Source organism: Anser anser (assembly GCF_964211835.1).
Source record: "Anser anser genome assembly, chromosome: 8".
In the NCBI taxonomy this organism is placed as follows: Eukaryota; Metazoa; Chordata; class Aves; order Anseriformes; family Anatidae; genus Anser; species Anser anser.
In genome coordinates, this window is record NC_139728.1 from 4,911,648 (window position 1) to 4,939,171 (window position 27,524).

Below are 27,524 nucleotides of genomic sequence, written 5' to 3' on the forward strand. Positions count from 1 at the left end.
GGAAGCCTAACGGGGAGAACCGCGTTCGCTTGAACGAGAGCAGGGGGGGAAACCGCGCAGAGCGGGCACAGCACGGGCACCCGGGCAGAGTTTCCCCCGGAGCCCGGCGGGTCCGGTCCGAGGCGGGCGGCAGGAGCATCGCGGCAGCAGAGCCGGCGCTTTCCCTCCCCTCGCAGCACCCCGTGCCGCGCTCAGGCGGAGGAGCGGCGCTCCCCGGCCGCCCCCAGCCCCGCCGGTGCCCGCGCCCCGGTGCCGAGGCCGGCAGCCCCCCACCCTCCGTGCCCGGGGGCGGGGAGCTCGGCGGGCGGGGGGGCGGCGCGGCGGCGGCGCTAGGGCGGCGCGGCGGCGGGCCCGGAGGAGGGGAGGGAAGGCTGGCGCCGCCGCCCCGCTCGCCGCCAGTCGCGGGGAGGTCGCCCCGAAGTGAGGAGCCGCCGCCGCCGCCCCAACTTCGGCCGCAGCGCTCCCGGCTCCGCTCGCCCCGAGGCCCCGCGCCGCGGCCGCCCCGCCGGGGGCCGCCCCCGCCCCGAGCGGCGGTGACGGGCGGGGAGCCCCGCTGGGGAGCGCCTCGGCGATGAGCTGCCCGCCGGAGGACAGCGGCCGCCCGGCACCGCCCGGCACCGCCCGCCGCCCAGCGCCAAACTTCGCGGCCGCCCGGCGCCCCGGGCCAACTTCGGCGGAGGGAGGCAGGGAAGGAGGCGCCCCCCGGCTCCCCGATGCCGCCCCGGCGCGTCCCGGCGCCGCCCCGCGGTGAGGCGAGGGCGACCCGCGCGGTGAGTACGGCCCCGGGGGAGGGGGGGGCACCGGGCCTGGGGGGGCGCGGCCGGGGTCCCCCCCCTAAATCCCCCGGGGTCCCCCCCGAGCCCCCCCCCTGCCCCCCGGGGTCCCCCCGGAGCGGAAGGGTGCGGGACGGGCGCCCCCTGCCGGCCGCGGAGCGCCGGGCTCGGAAGGGGCGAGGCAGCGGGGAGGGACGCGGAGGGGCCGGGGGGTGCCCGGCCGCCGCCCCCCGGCGAGCACTTGGCTGGCTTTTGGGGGAGAAGAAGACCCAAAGTCGGCTTCGAAGGAGGGTGGGGAGAGTAACCCCGATGGAGCGGACGGGGCGCTGGCGCTCAACCTGGAAACGGTTCCCTCGCGTCGGAAGCTGCAAGTGATTTTTCTAAGCGCTTACCCCCCAAAAATTTATCTAAAGGGACACCTAATGACGGTGAGCAGCGCAGATGAGCTAAATCTGATAAAGCAGATGCTTTTGTACTCTCAGAGTTGGTCCGTGTGCTTTTGTGGCCTCTACCGAATGCACTTTTATTGTTCCGCAATCAACTTTTCGATATTCTGGATTTGATGTGCTAGGAGCCAGCCTCGCTTCTGCAGAGATGTTAGCAGAGACAGTGAGTGAAACAAACGGTGGAGATGCTTTTAAAGAGGGAATAAATCACTGCCTTGCCTAAGGACAATGCGGCTCGGGATGAGCAGCTGGGGCCTAGGCAGCCAATCAAAACGAGGAAAACCCCAGCAGAACTTTCCCGGGTTTGATTTTGGTGGGTTTAGGTGCTTTTTCTTTTTTTTTTTCTGGATTTGCAACGAAAAATAAAGGTTGATTTCAGGCATGTTTTTGGAGCTTTAAAGGACGTTTACCAGAGAGCTTCCAGCAATTAGCAGCATTTTTCCAATAGACCCATGGACTGCCGTCAAGCCTCAGCCCCGTGACGCTGATAAGAAGTGGCACCAACTTTCTAGCTACGTATGTAAAATCTGGCAATAGCACAGAACAAATTCAGGATCCGTTAGACTTCTGCTTTCGTTCCATTTTGACAGTAAGAACTTAGAATTTCATCAGGCTTTAGAAAGTCAGCAGCTCCCACCCTGCCTTGGAGGCTTGGTAGCCCGATACCCCCAGGTTCTGCTTTCTGAAGTGCGCATAATATTACCTGACCGGGTGAAAAATAACAACCAAAAAAGCCCCAGCCACCCCAAATGCTGACTTAAATTCAGAGAGGAAAAACTTGCACAACAGATTGAGTCTAGGTACAGAGATATTTAAGGCAATAAACCACAATTATAAAGATTCTAGAGGAAAACCTTAACGCAGCTACACATGAAGGCTTTAAAATTTAAATAGCTCAAGTGCCTTGGCTCCATATGCTGACTGCCGATGATACCCTGCAAGTAATGGCAGCGGTGGTGTGAGGTGTCACTCAGCAAAGAATGATGTGGGAAAACCCAAAATAATTCAAGTGCAGTGCCGAATCCCAGCTTTTTGGTAGCAGAACTCTGTATCTTATTTTCCTCAGCCAATAATTATTGACATTTTAAATTTCTCCTGAGACAAAGAAATCTTTTTCTGCTAGATAGTTGAATAAGCCTGATAAAAATAGAAGATAAACTTTGTTTGGAGCAGTGTTTGAGTCCACAGGCACTACAGCAATTGTTTGGAACATACTTGGATCTGAGTGTGATGGGAAGTGTGCATTAAATTGTTAAATATAGGTTCCATTTTTGTTTGCATAGATAACTAATTCTGCATAAGATGGGATGTGATTGTTACTATTTTTCACATTGGAGCTGTGTGTGTACTGGGCTCTCAAGTTTTCTGGGTGTACCAAGGTAAAAATGTTTGGTTTTGATTAAATGTTGTGACATGCGGGAATGAGGATTAATTCTGTTTTGTAATACCTATTATTTCATCAATTATAATTAATAATTGGCGTGGACATAAAGGATCTTTTTACCTGGGCGTGATTAGATACACCCCTCTGCTGAAGCTGGGTTACAAACTTCCCACAGGAATACAAGCTGTTAGGGGTGCAAACTTTTTCCTTTGGAAAAAAGCGCTCTGCAGGCCCCCACACTGTCAGCTGACAGCCCCCATTCCATGCATCAGTTAGGGATTTTAACCAGTTCTCCTCACACTGGCGTAAATCATAGTAACTGAGTCGGGCTCTTGTTCTTACTCCGGTGTCGTGGCAGTGTATGGTTTATCAAATACCTGGACTGTAGGAGAAGCGATTGCTTGTTATTTTATTGCATTCTTCACATACCTGCTGTACGTCAGAACCGAAGGCCAGGAACCACCCTGTAACACTGTGCAGCAACTTTTCAGCAGGGACCTGATGCAGGAGGGGGACTGCAGACCTTCCAGCTGATGCCTTTTGCGCCGAGGGAATCATCTGGGGCCGGGGGTTGGATTTTCTCTGTGATGGAAGGAGGCAGAGGGGGGTGTGTTTGCTAACAACCCCTGACAAGAGCTGAAGTTCTTCACCAGCAGTAATTCTGCCGAGATGCATTTTAGCTGGTTTAGGGAGAAGGGGGTATCTGCTCAGGCTGCAAAATGGAAATGCTGCATGAGGTCTGACTGGCAGCCTCACCCACCTGGGAGGAGGCTGCATGCGCACCTTTACAGCCAGTTTTAGTCTGGGGGTCAGCTGTTTGCCTTCCTTAAATGTGTGATGCAGCCGATCTGTAACATGCTTATTGTAGCCTAAATGTCCTCCACTTTGCACAGAGAGGTGCTTTGGGGGAAGGCAGGGACAGCAGAGGCGGTGTTCAGCTCCCAGGTGCCTGGGGAATGCCTCCTGTTTTTCAGGTTGCAGAGGTTATGGCATGTGAAAATCCAAGGCCCCCGCTGCTCGGCAGTTCACACCGCTGTTGCCCCACAAGGCAGGGTGCCTTGAAGGTTTCTGGTGTGTTAGCTGTCCTCCAGCAGCGTGCTGCCACCTTGCCCTCAATCCATAGCTGTGTCACTCCCTCCCTCCGTCAGCCCCGTGGGCCCTGCGCCCCCAGAGCCTGGGACCAGCTGGCGGACAGGGAACCGGAGGTGCAGAGGGTAGGTGGGGGTGTCACTTACTGGTTATTCCTGATTTGTTGATTGCTTCTTGTAAGGTCAAATGTGCAGGTGTTAACTGAGGGGGTAAAAACTGCTGCTTTGTTACCCACAGCAAGAGGCTTAGTGCTACGGGGCGCGCGCAGCTATAAACTTCAGAAATGTTATTCTAAGTGTTTTTTACAAAATAATGCACATATTTTTAGAATTAGAGCACTGAAATGTAGAATGCATATAGCAAGTGACTCTGCAGGAATAAATATAAGCAAGACGAATTGTACGGCTCTGTTAGAAAAACCCCAATAGCGCTTAGCATATGATCCTTAATGTGCTTTGGTCAATATCTTTCTCTGTATCAATGGAAGCTCATTAAAAGAAGATATTGCAGACTAACTGAGCCATGCCGTATTAGTTCTTGCCAAAGCTTGACATTTTTAATACATTAATAATATGTCTGTAATGTAATGGAAAACTATTAATCAGAACTGGTTATATGCCAGAATTTTAAGCTATAATTGGCTGCTTCTTGTCAGGGATGTCTGTCGTACAGTTCTACATCTGCCTAATACTCAGATGTCTTGCACTCCTCTGCACTTTTTCCTTGTCAGTGCACTAAATTCGATTGATGTTATAGTCTATAATTCTGTGTAACGACTATCATTATGACTCTGGCTTACTTTAATGAGAATTCGTTATATGGGAAGTGTTTTAGCACAGTGTGTTAAGGTAGCGGCTTGCTTCCTATTATTTCAGTCCTATCCAGTCTTGTTTATTTGTAGATCTGCATCTCAGCAGTTATAAAAAGGTTATTGGAAACCGAAGAGCTGGCAAGGAAAATATTAAAGAAAACAAATCTATTTTTCCTGAATATAAAAGCTTGTAGACTAAGGATAATTAAACCTTGTAACTTCTTATTTCTACACAGAAACATGATGTTCACTGACTGTTCATTCCAGCTATGACCAAGCATTCTCTAATAGAGACTGTGTTCTGATTTCTGACAATAAATTTCAAATAATTTGCAGGTTTTGAGCCAGGTCAAGGGTCTCTCTTTTTTTTTTTTTGGCTTTTATTTTAAGCAGAGAATGTTTTTCCCTTCTGTATAATGACTGTGCTAGGCTATGTGACTTTTTAGTTTTTTTCCCTGCAAAATACATTAGAAAGGACTAGAGGAGACAAGTATGAGGGTGTCTTTAGAAGGATGTGGAAAAACTTCTCTGAATTATTAAAATCCAAGATAGTAAGTAAATATTGCCATTGAAATCAAACAAAAAATAATGTAAGGCTGCTTATAAAGCTATGGTACTACCCAATGTGATTCTTAAGAAGATCTAATTTTAATTTAGTCTTAGATATTTCTTCTTTTATGTCAAATTCATATTTGAGGCTTAAATGTATTTGATCTAATAGAGAATTGTTATTGCATGAAATTTCAGATATTCTCTGCATATTCTGATAAAATATACCAGAGTTGTATGGTAACATTTGATAAAACGAATATAATGGAAAATTGCATTTACGTCCATACGGCAATTATTGTAAATTACTTTGCTATGGAAACACAATTCAACCATCTGTTGGCATTTCATAGTGTCTGCAGTTTAGCTCAGTTTAAGATGAAGCATTATTTAAATATAGGGATGCCGTTTGTGAATAGCTTTGAAGATAAGTTTTGAAAATGTGTATTACCAAAGCGACATACACAGGAGCTCAGCGAGTCATATGACACTTGCTGTGGTTTGGGGTAGAGGAGGGTTCATGGCACACAATTTAAGCATCAGAACAAGCAAAGTGGGTGACAGAACGTGATGACTTACGGTTGTTCCTTGACGTCTGCCTGAAGGGTTTGCTTAGATTTTAGCAGCATCCAGGCAAAAAGCGTGCAGAGGTGCTGTGGTGGCTGTCTGAAATCCTCCTCCTGCAGAGTCCAGTCCTATGGCCACAGAAAGCAGTGCACGAGCTCCTGTCCTCAGCTGGCACAGGCTGCCAACAGGCGCAGGCTGAAAGAGATGAGATGGAGTTTGTAGTCTGGTTTTTGCCTGTCCGTGTTTAGAGAGCTTACCCCATCTTTGCAGTTTCCCCCGCACACTGTTTGTATTTTTACCAAATACATATGTTGTCATTGTAATAACATCCTGGGATTTTCTGTGTGTAATAAAATGATTGACGTGACATAAACTGAGCGAATTTCTAGTTAACGTTTTGAAGGGGGGAAAGAGGATATATCTGCTATGAAATAAATACCGAGTACACAGGGACCCCCACCCTCAAACCTAGGAAAATACAACATCCATCCTAGAAGGGGAGAGCATCCTGACAGTAAACGATAAATGAACTATTATCTTCATCAGTAGTTTATCAGCATGATCAGTTAAAGAAGAAAAAAAGGAGCAAAGCTCTTCCAATGCTAATGAGAAGTTTCAAGGAAACAGAAGTGCGTTTACAGTATCTTTGTTACTCTTACAAAAAAAAGAGTGTAAGAACCATGTAAGGCTTTTGGAGCTTACTGAGGTCCTCTTGCCAAGAGACTATCAGACCTGGTACTCATCCCTTTGTCACCTCAATAGAAGAGCCTTCCTGCTGTTTCACCACAGAGTTAGGTTCCCTGCTCCCCTGCTTGCCTGGATAGACATGCACAATACTCAAGTTCTGTAGTTTGCTCTCTGGTGTTGCAAGGAATAAAGTACAGTTTTGGAAGCAGAAACATGTAACTCACCTGGAGTGTTATAGATCTGTGTTTGTTAGAGAAGAGTTCAATCCTTCATGTCAAAATACTTTTCACTCTGAATGATTTGGGTGGTTTGTCCGTTGTAGCACAGCACCCACAGTAAAGGTTATCCATATTATACCAATTTGCTTTATATTGCATCAAACCTCCAAAATGTCAACATGTAATATATTTTGTAATGCATTGATTCTTGGACAATAACTCTAACTTTTATTGTTTCTAAAAGGGTGCTGGTGCCAGAAGAAAAGAATGATTGATGGGAAACAGACACCAGCCTGTAGACACTCATCCTTCTGCTTCAGATACTGATTTATCAATGCATCTGGGCATCCCCTGTGAGCTGTGAACACGGAGGATCACTCAGGGTTATCGACAGTGTAGCTGAAGACCCGCAACTTCACAAAGTATTATCTGCTATTGGACATCTTTTACAAGAAGCCCTGACAGATAAGTTATAAGACAAAGGACAAGCTCTGCGTTTCTGTGAAAGGCTGTCACTGGGGTCTGTGTGGCTTCTACCAAAGTCTTCAACTTAGTAAAGCAAACACTGTATCCTAATGCTTCACGTTTGAGTTGGAACCTATTTTATAAAATACATACATGTATATGTATATATATGTATAACCTATATAGACTGCACGTACGCCAGTACTGAACATCCTTACAAAGGTGACATAAAAGGATTTAGAAATGTATTTGTCAAGATTCCTGTCACTTCACGCCCTCTGGGTTACCGTATCTTCCGTGATGCAGCATTATCCTTCTGTGTGGGGACATTATGATGTGTGTAAGACTCAGATTTACACAGAAGAAGGAAAAGTATGGGATTACATGGCCTGCCAGCCGGAAGCCAGAGACATGATCAAATACGTAAGAGTGACTCTGGATCCCCCAGACATAACGTGTGGAGATCCTCCTGAGACTTTCTGTGCAATGGTAAGGCAAGCTTTTAATTTTCATAACTAGCGGATATATCCTTGTGCTAGATTGCTGCAAAATGGAAGTCGTGTAGCGCACATATAAATATCCCGGAAAATCTGCCTCATGTTCCAAATGTGAGAGGGTTCTGCTAAACAAACGCCAAGCAGTACATGAAGCTAGGCAATGCGATGTTCTTATTATTGGGGCCTAGCTTGACTTTGTCTCGATTCAGTGTGTCTTTAGGTCAACTTTTAATGACTTAAAAGAAAGCAGCATAAAACTTGTAGTCCGTTAACCCCTAACCAGGGCACATTTGCCTCAATCACGAAAGTATTCAGTGAATTGGTTCTAATACAGTCACCTGAAAGCATCATAGCATTGTATAATTCAGCATCATTTCTCAAGGCTTGCTCAAGCTGCAGAAGCTCAAAAGTGGTGGTGGGAGCTGTGCTGCTGGAGCTTTTTGGGCAAGCCTGCACTGGCACAGACGTTATTGGAGCCTGGGTACCCCAGGCAGCACGTATTAACATTTGTGTGCACGGGAAGCATAAGAAAGCTCTTCATATAGGGGCTGGCTCTACGAACAGTTGAGAGCTTTTTTTTCTTTAAGCGAGACTGCAGGCATTCAGGTCAACTAAGAAAGACTAAAGTCAAGTTCCTTAATTTGGATGCTCCTAAAATTAGAAAACAATTTTGGAAATGCTGGGCTTGGTAAATAATTGTACAGGTATGAGAAATGAGGCAGACAGCATATATCAGCCTTTTACAGCTGTGCTGCTCCTGAGTATTTGACAGATTGTGCTCTGAGAGGTCAGTGAGATTGGAGGAAATCTTCAACTTGCAGATAACTTTTTTCTTCTCACAAATACTTAGTATTTTACAGAAATAAACATTTTAGAGAAATAAATAAGTGGAAGATACGGTATTCCTTTACTACAGAATGTGAGTTTGAGGCACAAAACATATATATTAATAAAGCACTGGAAATTTACATCATGTTACCCAGATGATTTAGGTTTGAAAAAAACATGAGCTCTGGTAGGTGAGGGAACAGTCTACAAGACATTTGTTTGCCTGTGTACAAATCATCATCGCTGTGTGACAGAATCCCCACAGGAAGGAAATTTGCTTTTAAACGCCTTATGGTATCATTTGCAACCACTACTGTTCTGTAAGGAGTTCGGGTCCAACCACACATACATTTAAGGCATTATGCGCATGCATGCAGCTGCTTCCCACGTACATTATGGTAATAGCCACGTGATAAATTGCGGAGCTACGTGAATAAATTACATTCACTGTGATCCTTTGACTGCGCCACTTGCTCTCTGCCCACTAATCCATCTCTGCTGACATGACTTTGACACTCTAAACCTCCAAGCAGCTTCAAGCAGCCCCTGTTTAAAAACAAATAAACGCAACATGCCTTGTGTAATATGGTTGTTTACTTTCTTCTTTATCATGATGTGTATTTTCTCCCTCAAAATTGTAATGGATAGGATTGAGCCCTCAATCAGTGATGTTTGAACTTGTTCTTCTAACGCAGTACACTGCCCAAGAAAACCTGTTTCTTCCTTTCAGTGCAGATAAACATTGCAGCAGTTCCCATATTAAGCAATTTTTTTAATTTCTGAATGCCTTGGTTATCACCCCACTCTTTAGATAGAACAATGATGATAAAAAAATGACATTTTGATTAAATCTAAATATTAAAATGGTGGCAGAACTCCCCCTGTAAATATTTGACCCAGCAAGGTCTTTGCTGCAGTGATGGGGTATGAAAGTTTGCTCGGGAATCACCTGAGGTGACAGACGTAACTCACTTGCTGCATAAGCACTTGAGATGCAGAAGGCCACCAGAATCCTAACAAGAGGAATGGAAGAAGAGGAGGAACTGGAGGTAGAGTAGGGGGAAATGCAGAAAGGGAGCAACAGAGCACAATGAAAAAGTGTATTTAGTGATACGAGTTTATGTACTACATGATAAACAGTTGTATTTGCTTTCAGCATAGGTGTATATTGTACATATGCTCTGTATTCACATATGTGTGGTTAATGGCATGACTTACTTGAAACATGAGGAAAATTACAGAAATAGTTGGTGTTCCTGAGGTATTCCAAAGCAGCAAAGCACTCCCTTCCCTAAAAAATGCTTCATGTCCACCTGTACTATATCTAATTACACGTCATTCAAAATGAGGTTTTACATATTTTTAGGGTTGAGCCTTTGACACTTGCCAATGAGCGGATCTGTTATTTTAGTGTTCATTTTTAGTTTTAGAAAATGAGTTAAGAAAATAGCACTGTCATAGTAGGAAGAGGTGGGCAGTGAAAGAGAGTGCGTTCCAGTTAGGCATGTTCTTGTACTTAAAACAATTCCTGAATTTGAAATGGCAGAGATATAAGCATTTCTTTTCAGCATAGCAAAGTGATGAACAGACTTATAAAAATGTTTGGTTTTATTACTGTGAATATTATATTTTAGCGTACCAAACCTATGTAGCAGTTTTTTTGTTATTCAAATCAAGTTAATGCTCAGCTGCCTTCTCGTAATTCCTTGGAGATCAGGGTCCTTTCAGATACTCTAAGAAAAGTAACGGTACCAAAAAGCTAAGCCTCCTTCTGCAAGAGGGGGAAGAGGTTGCATTAATCTTCTGTTTTGTCTCCATATTCATTCTCCAGTCAGCCTAAATTTTCACCACAAACTATACAGGTAAATTATAGAGACTGAGGTACTATCTATCTGTTGAGTCTATGTCAGTTATAAGCATGGCGTAGATAAGACCACTAAAGCACAACCAGACTGAGGAATTTCACCCAGTTTCTGTTGGGAGATGGCAGTAAAATCTAGGGAGTCAGTGAGAGCAACATAAGAGTACACAGTAACTTACAATGTAATCATGCACTGAAATGCATGCAATCCTACAATAAAGAACTAATTTCGTCTCTGTATCTGCAGAAGACATTAAAAGTAAGGGCTCTAGATTCCAGCAGGGAAGGCTAGATACTGAGAAAACCTGGTAGTGGTCAGACTGGGCAGTACTGGAGTGAGTTGCCCCAGCAGAGCCCACCTACCTCTAGGTAGGGGCCTCACGGCACATCTTTAAGGGCTGGTTTAGCAGAGGGCTGGCAGGAGTGAGCAAGGCATCAAGCATGGAAAAGAGGCAGTCGATGGTAAAGTTTGTCTCCTACCTATTTCTGCATACTCCCCATGGAATTAAATGGTTTTATGAGTCCATTATGATTTTTTATTCAGTGAGCTTGCTTAGTTGATAAACCAAATAAGGTTCTGCACATGCAGATTTGTTACAAAATGCAAATGCACTCCTCCAGTCAGCAGCTAATCCAGCATGCGGCAGCTCACCATTCTTAAGTACCTTTGGGCCATCCCTCCAGGACAGCATCTGTAGGTATTCTGGGGAGCAGACAGCAGGAAAACTATCCTACAATTGCTTTCATGCAATCTGTTCTGAGAATAACATTATAGTTTCTGGTGACATTCAGTATTGACAACTCATGAGATTATTCTGAAACCTCAAACCCCTGGAGTCCTATGATTATAAGAGATCCACCACTTTCATTTAAAACACCATCTTCATTTTCTTAGTCCTTCTGGCTGCAAAGAAAAGTTTGAAAATGAAACTAAGAAGCTCAAAAAGCAAAAGCCAAACAAATAGCCCACCAAATTATTATTTGTTTTAAAGCTCATCATTTTTAAAGTCGCTCAGGATTTTTAGGGCTTGGGAAAGGATTTTGCTTGAGAGGAGAGAAGCATGAAAAAAATTATAAACAAATAAATGTCATAGAGCAGTTAATGCTCACAGTCTCTGGCTATGGAGTTGTGTCTGTAAGGAACATGCGACTGCATCCTTCCCTAACAAGTAACTCCTTCCTCTGCAGAAGGGTTTGACTGGTAACTTCTGTCTTCCCTGTACATTTTAAAGCAATCTTTAGCCTCTTACGTGGGAGGCATGCATGGTGGCAGATGATGCATGTTTATTTTCAGTGGCCTTCCTGCAAGGAAATTTGACTGTCCTTGTCAGTCACAGTACTGGATGGTCATTGTGTTTGAGACAGTGTGGCCATCCTGCCTTTCTATAATTCATGAACTTTGAGCATTTGGCATTGGTAACAGTGTGTCTGGCACAGTACACTTATGCGTAGTTGGCCTGGGGGAAGAGGAAGCTAGAAAGGGGAAGAGAATAGAGAAAAGAGCTACCTCACATTTTCAGAATTCACTTTGCAAAGATACCATAAGCACAATGTTAAGTATGTGAAGGTGCTAGTTATTGTGGCACTGCAGCATTTCAGTTTACAAAACATATCCGCTTTAAATCCCCAGGAATAAATAACAGCTGGTGAAATCTTTTACCTCCTTAATTGTAAGCACTTGTTAAAATTTCACAAAAAATCTGTACACTTACAAAAAGAAGCAAATTTGAATTTTCATGACTGCCACCGTCATTTGTCCTACAAAAATACTACATAGGTTGCATCTAACTTCCTTGTTTTTAAAAAATTTGTCAGCTGTACCCCCATGTGACTGCCAGGAGCCAGCTACAAAGATGAGCAGCACAATCAGGAGCAGGAGTGAGAGCCCCAGAACAAGCGTCCCTTCCTATGGCAAGCTCCTACATTCTGGCCACACACCTCGCATGGCTTTTGCAGGTGCCTTGTCCCCAGGGTCACAAGGCACAGCAGGAGCTGTAGCACAGCTCTCCGAGCTGCCAGCACTCAGCAGCTGTCTGCTGCCTCTTGCAAGGGCTGACTCCTTCGCTAAAATCTAGCCTTTGTCACCGGTTTTGCATTCAAACGTTTGCCAGTCTTAGTAATGTAAATTCTTCACAAACCTAACCAGGAGACTCCTAGTGGCTATCACTGTAATTTGCAGACTAGAGATGGATTTTATTGTGAACCTGCATTTAGAGCTGAAATGGCAACATAAAAATATACTTTTCTGCTTATGTGTAGATCACACCTAGCTATCATAACACAATCCAGCATTCCAGTAGCTAAAAAAATGATGAAATTATCTGTAATTAATCTGTTGCCTGCAGCTAACTTTCTTCATAGGTTAAACAGAATCTTGAAAAGAAGCCTACAGACGGAAGTCACATGTGTTTGTACAATTTATAGAGCAGAAATGCTGATGACAGTAGAAATTTGAGCCCTTGAGTGCTACTCTGTATTTCATCACCAATCAAAACTAAATTAAGAAACAAAGATTATTAAAAAGTCTTCTGTGAATGTAATTCTGGCATAATATTATGAGGTGGACATTAAATTATTCCCTCTGAGACTTTGAGCGTCATTAATATAGCATTTCTTTAATTACAAGTAGGCTTATATTCCTTAAAAAAACAAAATACTCTTGCATAGTTAGCGATACCATTATAACGTTTACTGAAATAATTAAATGAACAGATACTCTTCTGAGCAACATATAAATCAAAATGTGAAATAAAAATGTATTTTTGGAAGCATTTTGGCGTGCATGTAGTCTTGGGTAAGATATTTTTAGAATAACATTAAGCAATACTGTTAAGGGATGCCGATAAGAAAAAAGCCTTTTATTTGCTGAATATGGACAAGGAATCTTTCATTTTAGTTCCATCTGTGCAATCTTATGAGGTAGCGTGGGGGAGAATGGAAACACGGAGTTAAAGATGAGGCTATTATAATTTTTTTTCTTTTTTAATGTCAGTTTTCGTAAGTGTATATTTAAAAATATGTACAGCCCTGAAAGTTATTACAGACCTGCATCCATCTATTTTGGACTTTTCTGAGTACATTTAATTAACAGAAATGTTACTTTGTTGTTGGGAAGACTCTCATCTTTCAGGGAGCAGAATTTTTATTTTGTCATTTTTTCTCAAGTTATTATTGCATTTAATTTCTGGTATAAGAATATGTATATGGGAAGCTAAAGGCTTTTTTGCTCCTTCTCTTCTGCTGAACCCCTCTGACATTGCTATTCCCATCAAAGGACCACCTCGGTCCTTGTATTGAAATTTTAGACCAATGCATCTGGAATGAATGAGAAGGCAAGAAGAAAGCACCATGCCCTTTGCTCCTTCTCTCTGTCCCGGGTTCCCTCCTGCCAGCCAGCACATAGAAATTACAACATACCTGTGCCTTCTGTAACACCATGTCTGCAGAAACTTCAAAGGCTTTTTGTTCCTCAAGCCTCTTAGGACAGGAGTTCTTGGTTTCCTAAACAATGGAAAAATAAATAAATATATTTAATCACAGCAGAAATATAAAAAAATGGATAGCTAAGACATGTTTTCTTTCAACTGGAACCAAACTAAAAATTAATAATTTATCATAAATCAAAACTAAAGATTGCAAAAAAAAAATTAAAAAATCTGCATTTTATTCATTATCACACATCAAGATTCCCCAGTCAATTATTAACAAAATTCGGTCCAGTTTCCTCAGTTACACTTTGAAAATGGAAATGTTTTCAAACCTTAAGTGAAGGAAAAGCATGCCCACAAAGTACTTAAGATCTTAAAAATATTTGGGGGTAAAACAGGGTCCCTAAACAAAGCCAAGGCGCTCTGTTTATTTTCAGTTACTAAGATTTAAGGCATATATCACTACAATACATAAGTGCTTCATTTTAACAAGATGTATGTTTTATATATGCACTTCATAGAAACTGTTTCATTGCTGCTTTTAACACTGTCCTTACTCCATTTGGTGGATTCTTTCATTTTTCTTTGTTTTCCTGAAGCTAGCTGAAAAAAATTAGACATTTGTAGCTAACTCAGTGATCAATAAATTATTATCGTAATAATACCTGATCTTAGAAAGCAAGGGATTATAATGTGTCAAGTAAAATTTCAGCAGTAACAGAGATTATTTTAGTGCTTCTGTCACCTGGTAACAGCTGTGCAACATGCATATTTGAAAAAAACAGCTGCTAAGACATAGCTTCTATTGGCTAGTTACTGAGGGCCATGGTACGACCAAACCAGTTGTGTTTCAATTCCAGATTTTTTTATTATTATTTTTTTTTTAACTATTCCAAAGAACTTTTTGTCTTAAACACTTCACTCCTGTTTGTCCAAAGCTGCAAATAAGCAATTCCTTGAGGGCTGGTGGCTGGAGAGGCCATCACCACTCCCACTACTCCGGCTGCTCCAGCCTCCAGCTGCACTCTTGCCCGCAGCCACACGTCCTCAGGGGCAATGTTGGCTCTGGGGATTCCCAAAGGTACTCCAAAGGTTCTCCCAAATACCTGTGCTGGCATCGCCCCTGCCCCAAGCACCCAAAGCACGCAGCCTTCATGGCTCCATCCCTTCGGCTGAGGCAGGCGTTTGGGGGAGCTGCCTGACTGGACCCAAGTGCCATGTGGTGAACCTGCTTGGTCTTCTTTGGGTGCAGAGACAACAACAGCAATTTTATAAAGAAATAAACAGCTTCCACTGTAAAACTGACACCCTGCTATACACAGGAGAATGCGAATGGCTTGCTGTCTTGCGTCTGGATCAGAAATGTCCCCTCAGCAGGCAGCTTTAGTGCCAGCTTCTGCAGTAAAATAATACTACTACTTTCTAAATAAAATCTTCACTTAGCAATGTGTTGTTATTTGTACCTCTCTCAGTGAGGCAGAGGTGATCTCAAGCCTGCAGCTCGCTTCAGGAGGGACCGGTGCCCTGCACGGGCGTGTGTGCCACCTGAGGGCTGGGGCGAGGCTGCATAGGCACCACACACACACACACACCCTGATTAGGCACCCCCCCCCCCCACACACACACCCTGCTTGCTGTGTGCTGCAAACGCTGAACTGCCGTTTTCTTCAAGGTGAGTAAGCTGGAGCTGCCTGCCAGCACAGCAGCCTTGGCTCTCTGACAGGCCTGTGTGAGGAGTCCAGTCAGGAGGAGTGGTGTGGGAAGGTGCTGGGGGGCTGTGAGGCCTCGCAGTAGCTGTGGGAGCACCAGGCTACCCAGGCCTAGTTCTGCTCTGAGGGGAGCGCACAGCCAGTGGGGTGGTGTGTGTCCTCCTGCTGTGGTAGACAAGTCTCAGAGCACACATTTTGGTTTTACTTGACAGAAGTGAAAACGGCTAGCTTTATGTTGTTCAGATTTGTCCAATATATCTGAACAAAACTATTTTTTCCCTCTTGTTTTAGTACTTGTACGTCTCCAAACCCCAGAGCTTTGCATTCCTTTCTTGCAGGGCTCATACTTTGTAACTACTAAGAACCACTGAAAACCAAATGCAAATTGCCAAGGCACTTCCATATATTAAATTTTCATTCGTTAAGCATCTTGGTTGAAACAATGCCAAGTGAACTCGGCTGAGAGTCCTGCAAAGCCTGTGTAAGGTTGGGACAATCGTCACCGTTAGTGTGCGCTCCAGTAGTCCTTCAAGAAGGCATAAGGCAGTAAGTCTTTTTCTAAATAATGATTTTAACTTTAGACTTTTATGTTATGAAACAGCTAGTCCTATGTACAGCCAAAGTTGCCCCATGCAAACGTGTAAGCACACAGTACTCTGTCAGAACATTCCAGAAAATAGGATTCACAGACTCAGACAATAATCAGGCCCTCTCATTCCCTCTGCTGTGTACCATGGAAGAAAGAAAGAAATCCAGACAAGCATTAGCAGTCCCTGTTGACAGAGTATGAAAATTACCCATCTCCTTGTGCAAGGAAGAAAACTGGTAATTTGTTTTTATCCACAGAGTTCAGAAAGTGCTGTTTTTGTGAGAGCTGCTGAATTTTAGTACAAGTATCTCTGCTGTGGTGTTTGTTTATTTGTTTTAAACAACACTGATACTGTTTTACCAAAGCTGAAATTTCCAATACAGAAAAGATGCATCCCTATTTAGGAATAACTACAAACAGGCACAAGGGCTGTTAAACCAAATATTTCCTGACTTTGCTCAAGGCCTATAAATACTATTTGGATCTGAAAACTCAGAAATAATCCCAGATACTATTAACATCACTGACTGATGAGGTACAAGTCCCTTTATACACTGGAATGCCAATCTCACTAGCTGAAAAGTGGGAAGTAATTCTGTACCCAATTTACTCGTAGAAACAATGGCTATCAATATACATTTTACATAGGGAATTTTATGTTTTCATAGGTCATTTGCAGTGACATCATCTTGATCTACAAATAAAGGTGTAGCTAGAGACATGAAAATCCTCAGCATAGACAGGCAACATGCATATGTGATTTCACATGGCTTTGACATTTGCTGTATATTTTTCTGTAAAATGGCTTTAGTTATTCTCATCCTTTAGGCAGATTTTTTTAAAATCCCTAGATTCCACATAAACAAAATGAAAGAAAAGGACCCAAATGGATTTTAATTATATTTATTACAAGGAAGAAATTTTACCATACCAGATATATTTTATGTCATTCTTCAGCCCAGAGAGAATTTTTTTATAGCTAAGTAGTTGTAAAACCTTTAAAAGAGGACACCGTTATGATGAAAGGAGCATTTTTTTTACATGTACATACTGTCTTTCCAGCATCCTGGTGCATTTTAGATTTTTATCTGTAAAACTGTCAGGAACCATCATTTTAACTCATCAATTTGATTTTTACCATCTACACCTGCTCATAAGGCTCATTCCTCTAGTGAAAACTAGAAACAGAGCTGCTTGTGGGTGACATTTACAAATGACTGGAAGAAAAAAAAAAAGGAATAGCAAACAACTACACAAACATCCTCATCTTTTAAAGCAGCAATGTGTATAGCTATAGAAAAGAGTACAGACTAGTTTTCTGATTGCTAAAACAACTCTTTCTACATGTTCTATTTTAGCCATCTATTTTTATCACAGCCTTCCAGACTTTGATATGCCTCTTGGCTTCCTTGACCATATGGAACTGCCAAACAGTATGAATACTGTAGGGCTAGCCTGCAGAAATATCCTAGCAAGGTGTCTCAGTCGCAAGAGTTTGCTCTAACTTCCAGAAGCATTAAGTAATAGGTTTAAGGGGTTCACACATTGTAGCTTTCCTTGCTCAAATTTTCGTATAAATTTATGCCAGCGCTTTACACAAAAAAAGAAAGGTTGAGAACACAAAAGTTTTTTGGTGTCTGAAGCACCATCTGATTTTTAAAAAAGGTATTCTTCAATAACTAAAAAGCGATTACAGGTGAATCATGATGTATAGGTCATGCTTAAGAATCAGTGTTTGATTATTCATAAACAGGACTTAAAATGTGATCTTCCGTTGAAATGGATACACTCTGTACAAATCAACAGAAGAACTAATACTGACAGCAGTGGATCATGCCCAAATATTGCTTCTTTAGTAGTGTCTTTAAATCCTTCATACTGGAAACTTTAAAACTTGGGTAAAACACAAAATTAGCAGTATGGCTTTATGTTTTTATCTCTTTATTGACAGAATCAATTTAAATAAAGTTCATTAATTTCACACGTTTTTCAGTTATAAAGCCTTCTTCACTCATTATATTAGTTCTTCATTTTGGATTACTTCACTCCTCCAAGTTTCAGTGCAAGGCTGATTTGTCTAGTGACAAGACAGGATTTAGCTAATGGGATACTTTTTTTTTTCTTGGGTACAGTTTTGGCAATTTGGGGTCATGCAAGAATGCTCAGAAGGCGTATTTTAGGTCTTCTAGCTGGTAAGTGCCTCATCATACATATCAGGGTTTATTTTAAATTTATTCATCTCATGGCTTATTTATAAATAAAAAAGGCAGAAGAATAATCTTCCCATGGAATAATCTTCCCATGATTCTTCATAATTGCACTGTTACTAGCACTCAGCAGTAGCAAAGTGTCATTGTTTATGAACTTCAGGTTTCATATGTTTAAAGGCAAGTCTCAGAACAAAAGTTCAACACTTTCTTTGTTAAAAACAAAAAGCAACTTTTTAAAGCAATAACATGACTTTTTTAAACGTTAAGCAGTGGGTAAATGATTGATGTCTGAAAATCTCAGGAATTTTATTTTTTTAAGCCATCTTCACGTTTGTTTCCCTTCCCTGGGGGCCAGCCCATCTCTCTGTACTTGCTGAAATGGAAGCTCTTGAAAACAATGGAGAAAAGTTAGACTGAGGAGAGAAATGGGGAGTTACTACAAAGAACACAATCATCTCCCTTCGTCATGCTAGTGTGCCTGGATCCTTGTATCTTTACACATTATGGGCTCTAGAGCTTAAAATCAAGCCAGAGCTGATGGATTTGTTTTTACTTCGGCTTCTGCTGCCCTTGTTAGGCAATACAGTCTCTTACAACAGTAAAGATCCGTGCAGACTTCAGTTGTGGGCTTTAAATGAGTACAGGTGACATGTCTTTTGAAGTCTTAAGGTTAATGAGTTCAGCAGTAGGATAGAGGGGAAGCATGTGCTGAAATGTGGATTGTTTTATGAAGACTCCCTCACAGTGCTGCTCATCCTAGGCACAGCCTCCAAGACTACATACATTGCAGGAGTACAGAAAAAGCAGGCACAGCCTGCTTCGAACACAGGTGGTGTTCAAATCTTCTGATCAATAATAATGTGACTAAGAATTTGGAGTAAATGTCATTTCGCTGATTGTATCTTGTCAAATGCCTAGTGCTGGTAAGCAATGGGTTTGGAATGATAAAATTGTGTATAAGATCAGAAACAAAAATCAGCAACAGCAGGGCCCCACTGAATTTAACCTTTGCCTCAGTTTTTTTTTCTCGTCAGTTCCCATCCTCAAGGTGATTGTGCCTATGCTAATGCCATTGTCAGTATCTTCCTCCTGTCAGACCAGTTCCTTCCAATACCCCCAAAAGAAAAATTACAGGAGCTGAATAAGGAAAACTTATGTTTTTTCACACACGTACAAAAAAAAAAGAATTAGAGACATATAGCAATTTAAAAAAAATGGCACCACGTTACACGAGGTGTCACATAACCAGTCGTAGTTGTTTTTTTCTGCTCTCAGCCTCCCCAAGGTCCAAGTCATTAGAAAGTAGAACTTCAGGAGTACAAGGGCAATGCTAAGCAATACTTTGCTGTCACTGGCTTTACTCTGGATTAGTAAGTGGCTTGCTTGTGATTATGAGCCCTATAAAACCTTGCAGGAAATGCAGAATATATTTATATGTTTACAGAGAATAAGTCATAAGTTGGAAGCATCTTTGGAATTCACAAGATGTCCCTCTGAACCGGTGATCAGATCCACAGCATTTTGCTGGGAAAGGTGCAAGTACATTGTACAGCAAAGGACTGCTGCTGGAGAACAGGGCAGTACCGTTCTCCAGCACCAGAACTGGAGCTGGTAATTGCTGTCTGCGAGGTAACGCTGGCCTCTGGCAGATGGGATGCTCGGAGGAATATAGGGAACACACAGAGAGCATCCCAGGAGATATTATAGCCCCTGAGCAACCTGTGCACTTGGAGAGAAGAATGCAACAGTATTGTCTTTGTTAGAAAACATTATCTGGCCCATAAACACATAAAGCAGAGAAATTTAATCAAGTCTACAGTATTTCTGTCTGATAATACTCATGTCTACTTAGGCCTTACACTTCATAGATCTGCACATGCCAGGTAGTTGGGTTCAGTTCCTGTTGTTCTTAATCATCTATAGTGTTCTAGTCTAAGTTTCTTAATGCTTTACACAGAAAAGTGATTTAGAAAGTAAAGATGTAACAAAATATGGGAAAACACTTTACAAGTAAATTACAGAGCCTTAAGCTAATGAAGAATAAGAGACCTTGCCCGCAATAGCTGTGGCGAGTAGATGTGGCAACATCTTATTCTGCAGTCAGTGAATGTCACAGGTATTGAGCAATATTTGATTATTTTTTTTTAGCAGAATGTTTTTATCTTCTCTTGGTTTAAATCAGCTTCCAACTTTTCTTTTAATTTTTCTTTTTGTTAATAGGATATGTAAAGGTCACAGAACTAACATGGAAAAAAATCTAATCTTAACCTGCAGTTGATTTATGAAATGATACTCAATTCCCTGAGTTTGTGAAAGTAACATATACCACTAATAATCTCTTGGAATTGATTTAACACCATATTCTACTGGAGTGTTAGGAAGAAGCCAAGGACTTGTAACAATCAGTCATTTGCAGTGACATTTTTATTACTCTTGCAGAAATGCTGTGCTTTAATTGTCTCCCTGCTTCAAATCAACTGCTTAGTTTGCTTTAACACCAGGTTGGGGTTTTTGTTCCCCCATCTTCCCCCAAAAAGTTTTCATTGCCCTTGCTACCGGGATCCTATACTCTGTGTATTCCTGGCATGATAACTGCTAACAGGAACAGGACCAGCGAGCCTATCCATGTCCCTCTAATTTAAGAGTGAAAATGCTATATTGATTCTGAGTCACATTTTTATGGAGTTCACACTAAATTCTTCATAGACTTGCATCCCAGGCAATTCCCCCTTGATTCACTAGGATTGAACTGAGAGAAAATCCATCCAAAAAAAAAAATCTTTTTTCCTACTATTATGAAGTTTGCAACAGGCTGTCCAACAGAGAAACGGCTTTGCTTTCAACAATAAAAAAGAAACTGCAAGCTCTTAATTTAGTAGCAATGCTGCTGGCGCTTTAGCATCTCCTTCAGCGTGCCTCCAACTGATGAACTGAAGAACAACTATAAATAGCAATGATGTCTTTGTCAGCTTGTGATAAAAAGGTTTCTTCTTCACATTTCCTGAAAGGACATATAGTAAAACATCTCTCATCTCATTTTTGCTTCATACATAGATCTATCTGTTTGGTGGGTTACTGAATCAGACCACTGATTTGTTGCCAGCTGGGTCACAAAATAGCTCGGTGAACAGCAGGAACACGGCCCTGAGATTGTATCATGTATGACTGGCACCCCAAAGCTGAGCTTTACAGTTGTGTTAAGTTCTCAGGTTTAAGGTTCAGGACTTTGTGATGATCTTCTCTTTTGACGCCAGAAAAAGTGATTTTTCAATCATTGCTTTCTGGGGAACACACAGTGATTGAAATGACTTTCCACATTTTCACTGTGACACTGCATGCCAGGGTTAGGTGCAGGGGACAGTGCAGAAGGGCACAAGGCAGGGGTACAGCATGCTCCTGCCTGCTCTCAGATGGCCACGGTCACAGCCAGAGGGGCTCAGCTCTCAGTCCGGTCCCTTACTGCCAAACCACAGCGTGCAAATTCACATGCTCTGCACTAAATACATGTCTAAATGACAAGGGCAGCCTCTCTCTGCATCGCAAATCCTTGGGAGTTCCCTTCTGCAGCTGGGCTGCTCCTTCACCACCCTGTGTCTGATAACTGGGAAGCTGCCCAGGGAGCAAATGGCTTTGTTAGGCTACCTGCTGTGTATTTTAAGAGAGTTCCTGCCAGGAAAGCGTTAAGTTCCACAAGTCCCCACTTTTGGGATCTGATGCAATGACAAAGAGGAGGGACGTGACAGCGGCTGAGGTCTGCCTGCTACGGCGTTTTAATGGAACAGATGGAGTCTGTCCTGAATTGTGAATCAGGAGTTCATTCAGGCAAAATAACAATTGGAAAAAAAGAGTTAATTTTCAGGGCTTGCATGCCTTCAGGTTTGTTTGCTGCAGAATATTTTTGGAAGGTAATATTAGGTGCTAAGGGAAAGTTACAGGGAGGCTTGTGACTAATGGATAAGATGCACTGTGCTCTGTGATGCTGTTAGAAAAATGCTGATGCAGTTAACTTAGAGAGATAAAATAATAGCAGCAGTGATTTTTTAAGAAAAAGGCAAAAAAGAAAAGATTCCATAAAGTTTTCAGAGATCCTGCCTTGCTATCATTTTGGAAGATGTTTCTAACTAATAGTCACACAAATAATTGCAGATTACAATGTCGTACAACTCCATTAACTAGGTGAAGGAAAAATAGCAATATTTTCATTTTAATGAGATGTCAACTCTTTCCTTCTCTGTACCATGCATCTTAATGTACCTTGCTGTCTGCACTGAATGGGGGCTCCGAGGCTTTGTCATTTCTTGGCAATTCCTTTCTCTAATTTCTTCTGACACATGGTGCTTAAATCCACAAGAAATGTGAGGTGAGGCAGAGAGGATTCCTGCAGACTGCCATGCCATAAGATGAACACTCATTTGCATTATTCATTAGATAAAGGCACTGATTTGCATCTCATTTTGGTCGTCTCCATTTCCAGGCAGAGGATATAGAGAATTCTCAGAGTTGCTAAATTTTTTTATGATATTAATAGCATTCATTTGAGATTAAGTCTCCATTTTCTGCTGCCCCGTATTGTCCCACACTTACCTTAAATACCTACAGAACTGACATGCTTTTGTTCCTTTGGTAAGGAACTGTAGTTATTCACTGCATAGTGAAAATGTGCTAGTTTTTCATCACAATTTTATAAGTATTTTTATGAAAGGCATAATTCTTTACTTGGTCACTATTTGTAATTTTATTATGATCCGTATTCTGGTTTTCTAAGGTTATGGTTCAAACAAACGCCTGTAAAGCAGCTGCAATTATTGTGTACAATCTGACAGCATCTGATTTTTACTATTTGGTATTCTTAAGCACTAAGCTTTTAAGAACTGTATCACCTCTTTTAAATAAAACGTTAAGACAAAGTTAAGGAATAGAGTGGCCCCAGATAACTTTCAGTGACGTTTTCATCTTTTCTAAGCTTTATGAACTAGTTTACATCATGCTTAGCATTAATATTTGATTCAGAAATCTGTACCATAAAAAGGAGGAGATACCACTCTTCTGTCCACAGTGCATTGTATGTGCGGGTTTTTTTGGTTTGTAAATTGTTGGGTTGGTTGGTTTGTTTTCTGATGGGGGGGGTTGTCTTTTATCCTGTTATTAAACATACACAGACAATCTTTCTGGGGAAGTTAGAAATTCTAGAAGACAAATAGGTATCATTATTTGGTATATGCTTAATGATAAGCAACATCTGAAGATGCTTACGAAATCAAGAACTACTCCCTTAGCTGTCATTTACCTCCTAGGACAGCAAATGACTGAAATAAATGGGGGATTATTCAGATTGTCAATGCCCTCGGTTAAGCTTGGTGCTTCGCTGGGCTAGATACTGTACAAAAATAAAGGAAGACACGGTCCCTGCTCTAAATAACTTACAGTATAATTGAAATAAATGTAAAAAACAATAAAAAAGCAAGAATCATAACACTGACTATAGCAAGATGAGGTCTTGAGTTTGATTGGGTGCTTTGTTTTGATTTTATTTACAACGTGGCTGTATGACTGGCATTCCCTCTGCTTTCTGTAGTTCTCTGGCTTCTTAGGATGTCACAGACAGATGCATTTCGGGACGGGCTTAGAAGCTGGAAAAAGCTATGGCCATGAGAAGCAGTTGGTCAAGTCCCTTCGCGTGTAAGCAGGTTTATGGCAAAAATACAATGCAATGGCACATAAAGAACAAACTGGTTTATATTATGACCCTGACTAATATGCAACTTAATTACAATTGAGTTTGCCACAAGTTAGTGACACACTTGAATCTCAACGAATCACCTAGGTAATGCACTGATGGTACTAACAGCAGTTGTCAGTGGCAGAAGATGCCATATGGCTCTTTCTCTCTACCCAGGTCAAAATATTGTTGGGAAGAGGCTTAAAAACATAGACATAAATGAGGAATTAGCTGATCTGGCTTTCCTCCAGCCCCCAGCATTCATACACGTCCTATGGTCTGTCCACTTTCTGGCACTGTGGGGTAGCTAGCCAGATTTTTCCAGGACATACAGAGTCGAGAATTGTTGTACTTGAGGACAAACAAAGGCAGCTGGCACTTGTTCACACTGCACAGACACTGCCCAGCTCTGTGAAACATGCCTGGATTATGTCCGGGCACTTCGTGAAAAGAATAAAGTTACCTTGAACACAAAACAGGTAGAGAAGGTAAGGGGCAAATGAAACAAGATCCACTTCTGCACAGGGGAATGTCAGGTCCAGCCGCACACGGGGTTTTCACATGAATGGGGGACAGGTATTGAACTTCCACTAAATACAGAGAATTTGGTGAAAGTCTTCTAAAGTCTGTGCAGCCTTTTTGTTTTCTTATTTTGGGGGAACAGACAAAGCTACAGTATAAATTCTGTAGTCCCACAATCACGATGTTACCTCACATTTCCTTACAATTTCAGAATCCCATCCCTCTACCATTAGTCTGAAACCAGTCACCAGCAACATTGCAGAAGCTACTGCTGTTCTTTACTACAGGGTCTGGTGGTATGGCTACTTTTAAAGATCTTCAGCATTCCTATTCCAAACTGCGTGTGTGAGAGATGCTTTTCTAGGCTGCATCAGGCTGAACCATAAATTCAATTTTTGGTGTGCTATGTTAAATTATTATTAACTTGAAAAAACTCCAAAATACAGGGTTCTGCCAATTTGGCTTATATATTTGTTATGTATTTTTCAAAGCAGAAAGCCTACTTCAAGTTTTTAAGTGTGCCAAGTAGGACAGATGCTGCCCTTCAGAAATAAAAATCGTCTAAACTGATGCCGTGATGATTTGGGTTGTAGAAGAGCAGTAAAGTTTCTGCCAGACTTAAAATATCTTTCCTTGAACACTGGTCCCGCTGCGCTGATCTTGCTGTCAGCGAGGGTTTGCAGATCCTCAGTTATGAAACACCTTGTCACCACTCATCCAGTAGCTTGCTCCTGCTCTGCTGTTGCATTTGTTGAAGTACTTTGTTTAGATTTTGAAATATAAAATGGGTTTCCTAATGATTTCCTTAGCAAAAAGGCTGCGGACAGTCCTTTGGTACAACTCAGGGCAGCTATTACGAAGCATGTTATGGGAGCAGGGGATAATCCAAAGGCTTCTGAACAATGGATTATGCTAAACAATATTTACCCTTAAAAATGTCCTTGTCTAGTGCAAAGGGAGTGGAGCAGCTGTTCAACATTTATTTTTAATCTTCATTTTTCAATAGATATTAGACCTCTGCCTCTTTCGGGGCTCTCTCCTGTATCCCGAAAGATTTTACTGTGTAACTGCCTCATTCATTACAAACACCCTATTTTGTCAGTCATGGGTCCCTCTGTGCCCTCACCCACACCTATGGCAATTTGGAGGTAAATCCACTGGCCCCTGGTTTGGATGGCCATGCAAAGTAGCTGAAGAGCAAGCTCAGAGAAGGAGCAGAGGATGTTTACTGGCATAGAAAATTTCCTCCAGTGGCAAAGGATTGGCAAAGCCAGCTCAGTGCCATCTGCTCTTTGATCCTCCCCCTGTTTCAGAAGCACGTTCAGGAGGCAGACCACGCCAGCAGCAGGAGGATGTGGAGTGGACCAAAGAAAAACCATTCCAGATGGTCAGGACAGCCAGTACGCTGGGGCCTGTGTAACCAACATGAGCTGGAGCAACAATTAGGATGCTCTGAATTATGCCAAGACTTGTTCCAAATCTTAAACAGGATGAAATGTTTTTTTAGGACTACTTTTCTCCCTCTCCATTTGTGATGATTATGAACTGGAAGCCAAAACAGACAAATTTGTTCCACATAGTGGGTAACAATTTTTACAATACATTCATCATTAATAACATGAATCTGTGGTTCATACAAGCTTTAAGAATGCCAATGGAAAGAAAAAAATGCCAGTCTAGTGGGTCATGCAACAGCATATTTTAGGTGCTTCTTGGCAGCACTGAAAACACTTTTTTCCTGCAGAAATGACCTTACAGGATAAAGCTCTCCTAATGTGCCTCACTCTAATTACAGAAAACTGATCCTCATGTGTTCATCCCACATGTGTGAAATTCTGAAAGCTGAATCAAATTAAGTTCCAAACATTTTCAGTTTATGCTGAGAGATGCTGCTATTTCAGCAACTCCAAGAAAAAACGAATATTGCTTTCCTTCGAACATTACGAACAACACTGCAGGGAGATTACATCTGTTACAAGAGGAAAATGCTATATTTATGCCTTTTTGTAAACCAGCCAATGGCTAATGGACAGGAAGTCTTTCAGAAAGTTTTGCAAATCCACATAATGTTCCCTGAGTACAAGAGAGCGCGTTCGAACCTCAGATTTATCAGAGAGAAGAGAGCAGGGGGGGTCGTGCAGACAGATAGCTCGCTGTTCAGTAGGTATCCAAGAAGGATCAAAACCACAGGCTTTCCAGCTAAGATTAGCGTTATCTGAAGCTTAAAACACTCTCTTCTGATGTTCCTTTTCAGTTCATAGCATGTAAATCAGTGTTGCTTCTTGCACTTTGGAAGAGACCAAAGCATTCGTAGATATTTTGCTGTGATAAACATGAGGAACCGTAAGCGCATGGAATCAGTCCCTTCTCCAGGGCAAAGACTCGTGTGCATTTGGAAAAGCTGACAGAAATCCTGTAGATGTGTGAACTAATCTAAATTAGAAGGGCCAGAAATGAAGATGTACAGCGATAGCTGATCATGCTGCACTTTATCATGAACTGAAGCACAGAGCAAAGCTGGAAGAATACTTCTGATAAACACACACGTCGTTTCCGATAACTTTCATTACACTTTTTGTGTATTTGTGTATTTGTGTAATGGTTTAAATCCACGATAAGGGAACTCGCTAAACCTTGGAAACCTCTGACTCAAGTACCATGGTTTATACTGCAACCTTTCAGTTCCTTTGAGGTGTCCATGAGAACCCCCGTGGTTTTCAGGAACGTGCAATGAACTTGAGTGAACGCCTGCACTCATGCCAGCTCCGTGGCTGCAGTGGTGACCTTCCCATGGTACTTGGTTGCTCCCGAACGCCTCAGTATGCAAGCTCCTAATGAACAGAGTGATTAAGGAATCTCTTGGAGGGAAATTAATAGGAGAAAATGGGAAACCACTATTCATATTCTTTTCTGTCCCACTGTTCTCTGTAGGTACCTTCAAAGCAATTAAATGTGGTACTAAGATCTGTAGAGGCTTCGCTTTATGTCTCAGAGCATGAAAGTTCCTGCTTTTGTACAGAATTCTTGAAAATCGGTGTCACAGTGATAGGTTTCAAGGAATAGCTCTCAAGTTTGCCACACCAGAAAAATATAAAAGATTGCTGTTACAACTCAGGCATTCCAATAAGTCAAAAAGCATTGATGGTGCTGTTTTAACAACTTAATGTACTTC

General features: G+C 42.0%; 1 protein-coding gene across 12 annotated transcripts in view; it reads left to right on the forward strand.

The window, feature by feature from the left end:
* Window positions 1–452: 452 nt before the first annotated feature.
* The window catches only part of NTNG1 (netrin G1), a 157,018-nt gene continuing 129,946 nt past the window's right edge, over window positions 453–27,524 (forward strand). For 5 of the 12 annotated variants that reach the window (XM_083846745.1, XM_083846752.1, XM_083846753.1 and 2 more), the window contains exons 1-2: window positions 453–770; window positions 6,769–7,478. In XM_083846745.1, coding sequence (XP_083702871.1) covers window positions 7,233–7,478 — 246 coding nt within the window. In that variant the 5' untranslated portion in view covers window positions 453–770; window positions 6,769–7,232. Of the gene's footprint in view, window positions 771–873; window positions 1,736–3,248; window positions 3,818–6,768; window positions 7,479–27,524 lie in introns of those variants that run through there. The other 7 variants (XM_083846755.1, XM_083846756.1, XM_083846746.1 and 4 more) reach the window with 7 other exon arrangements.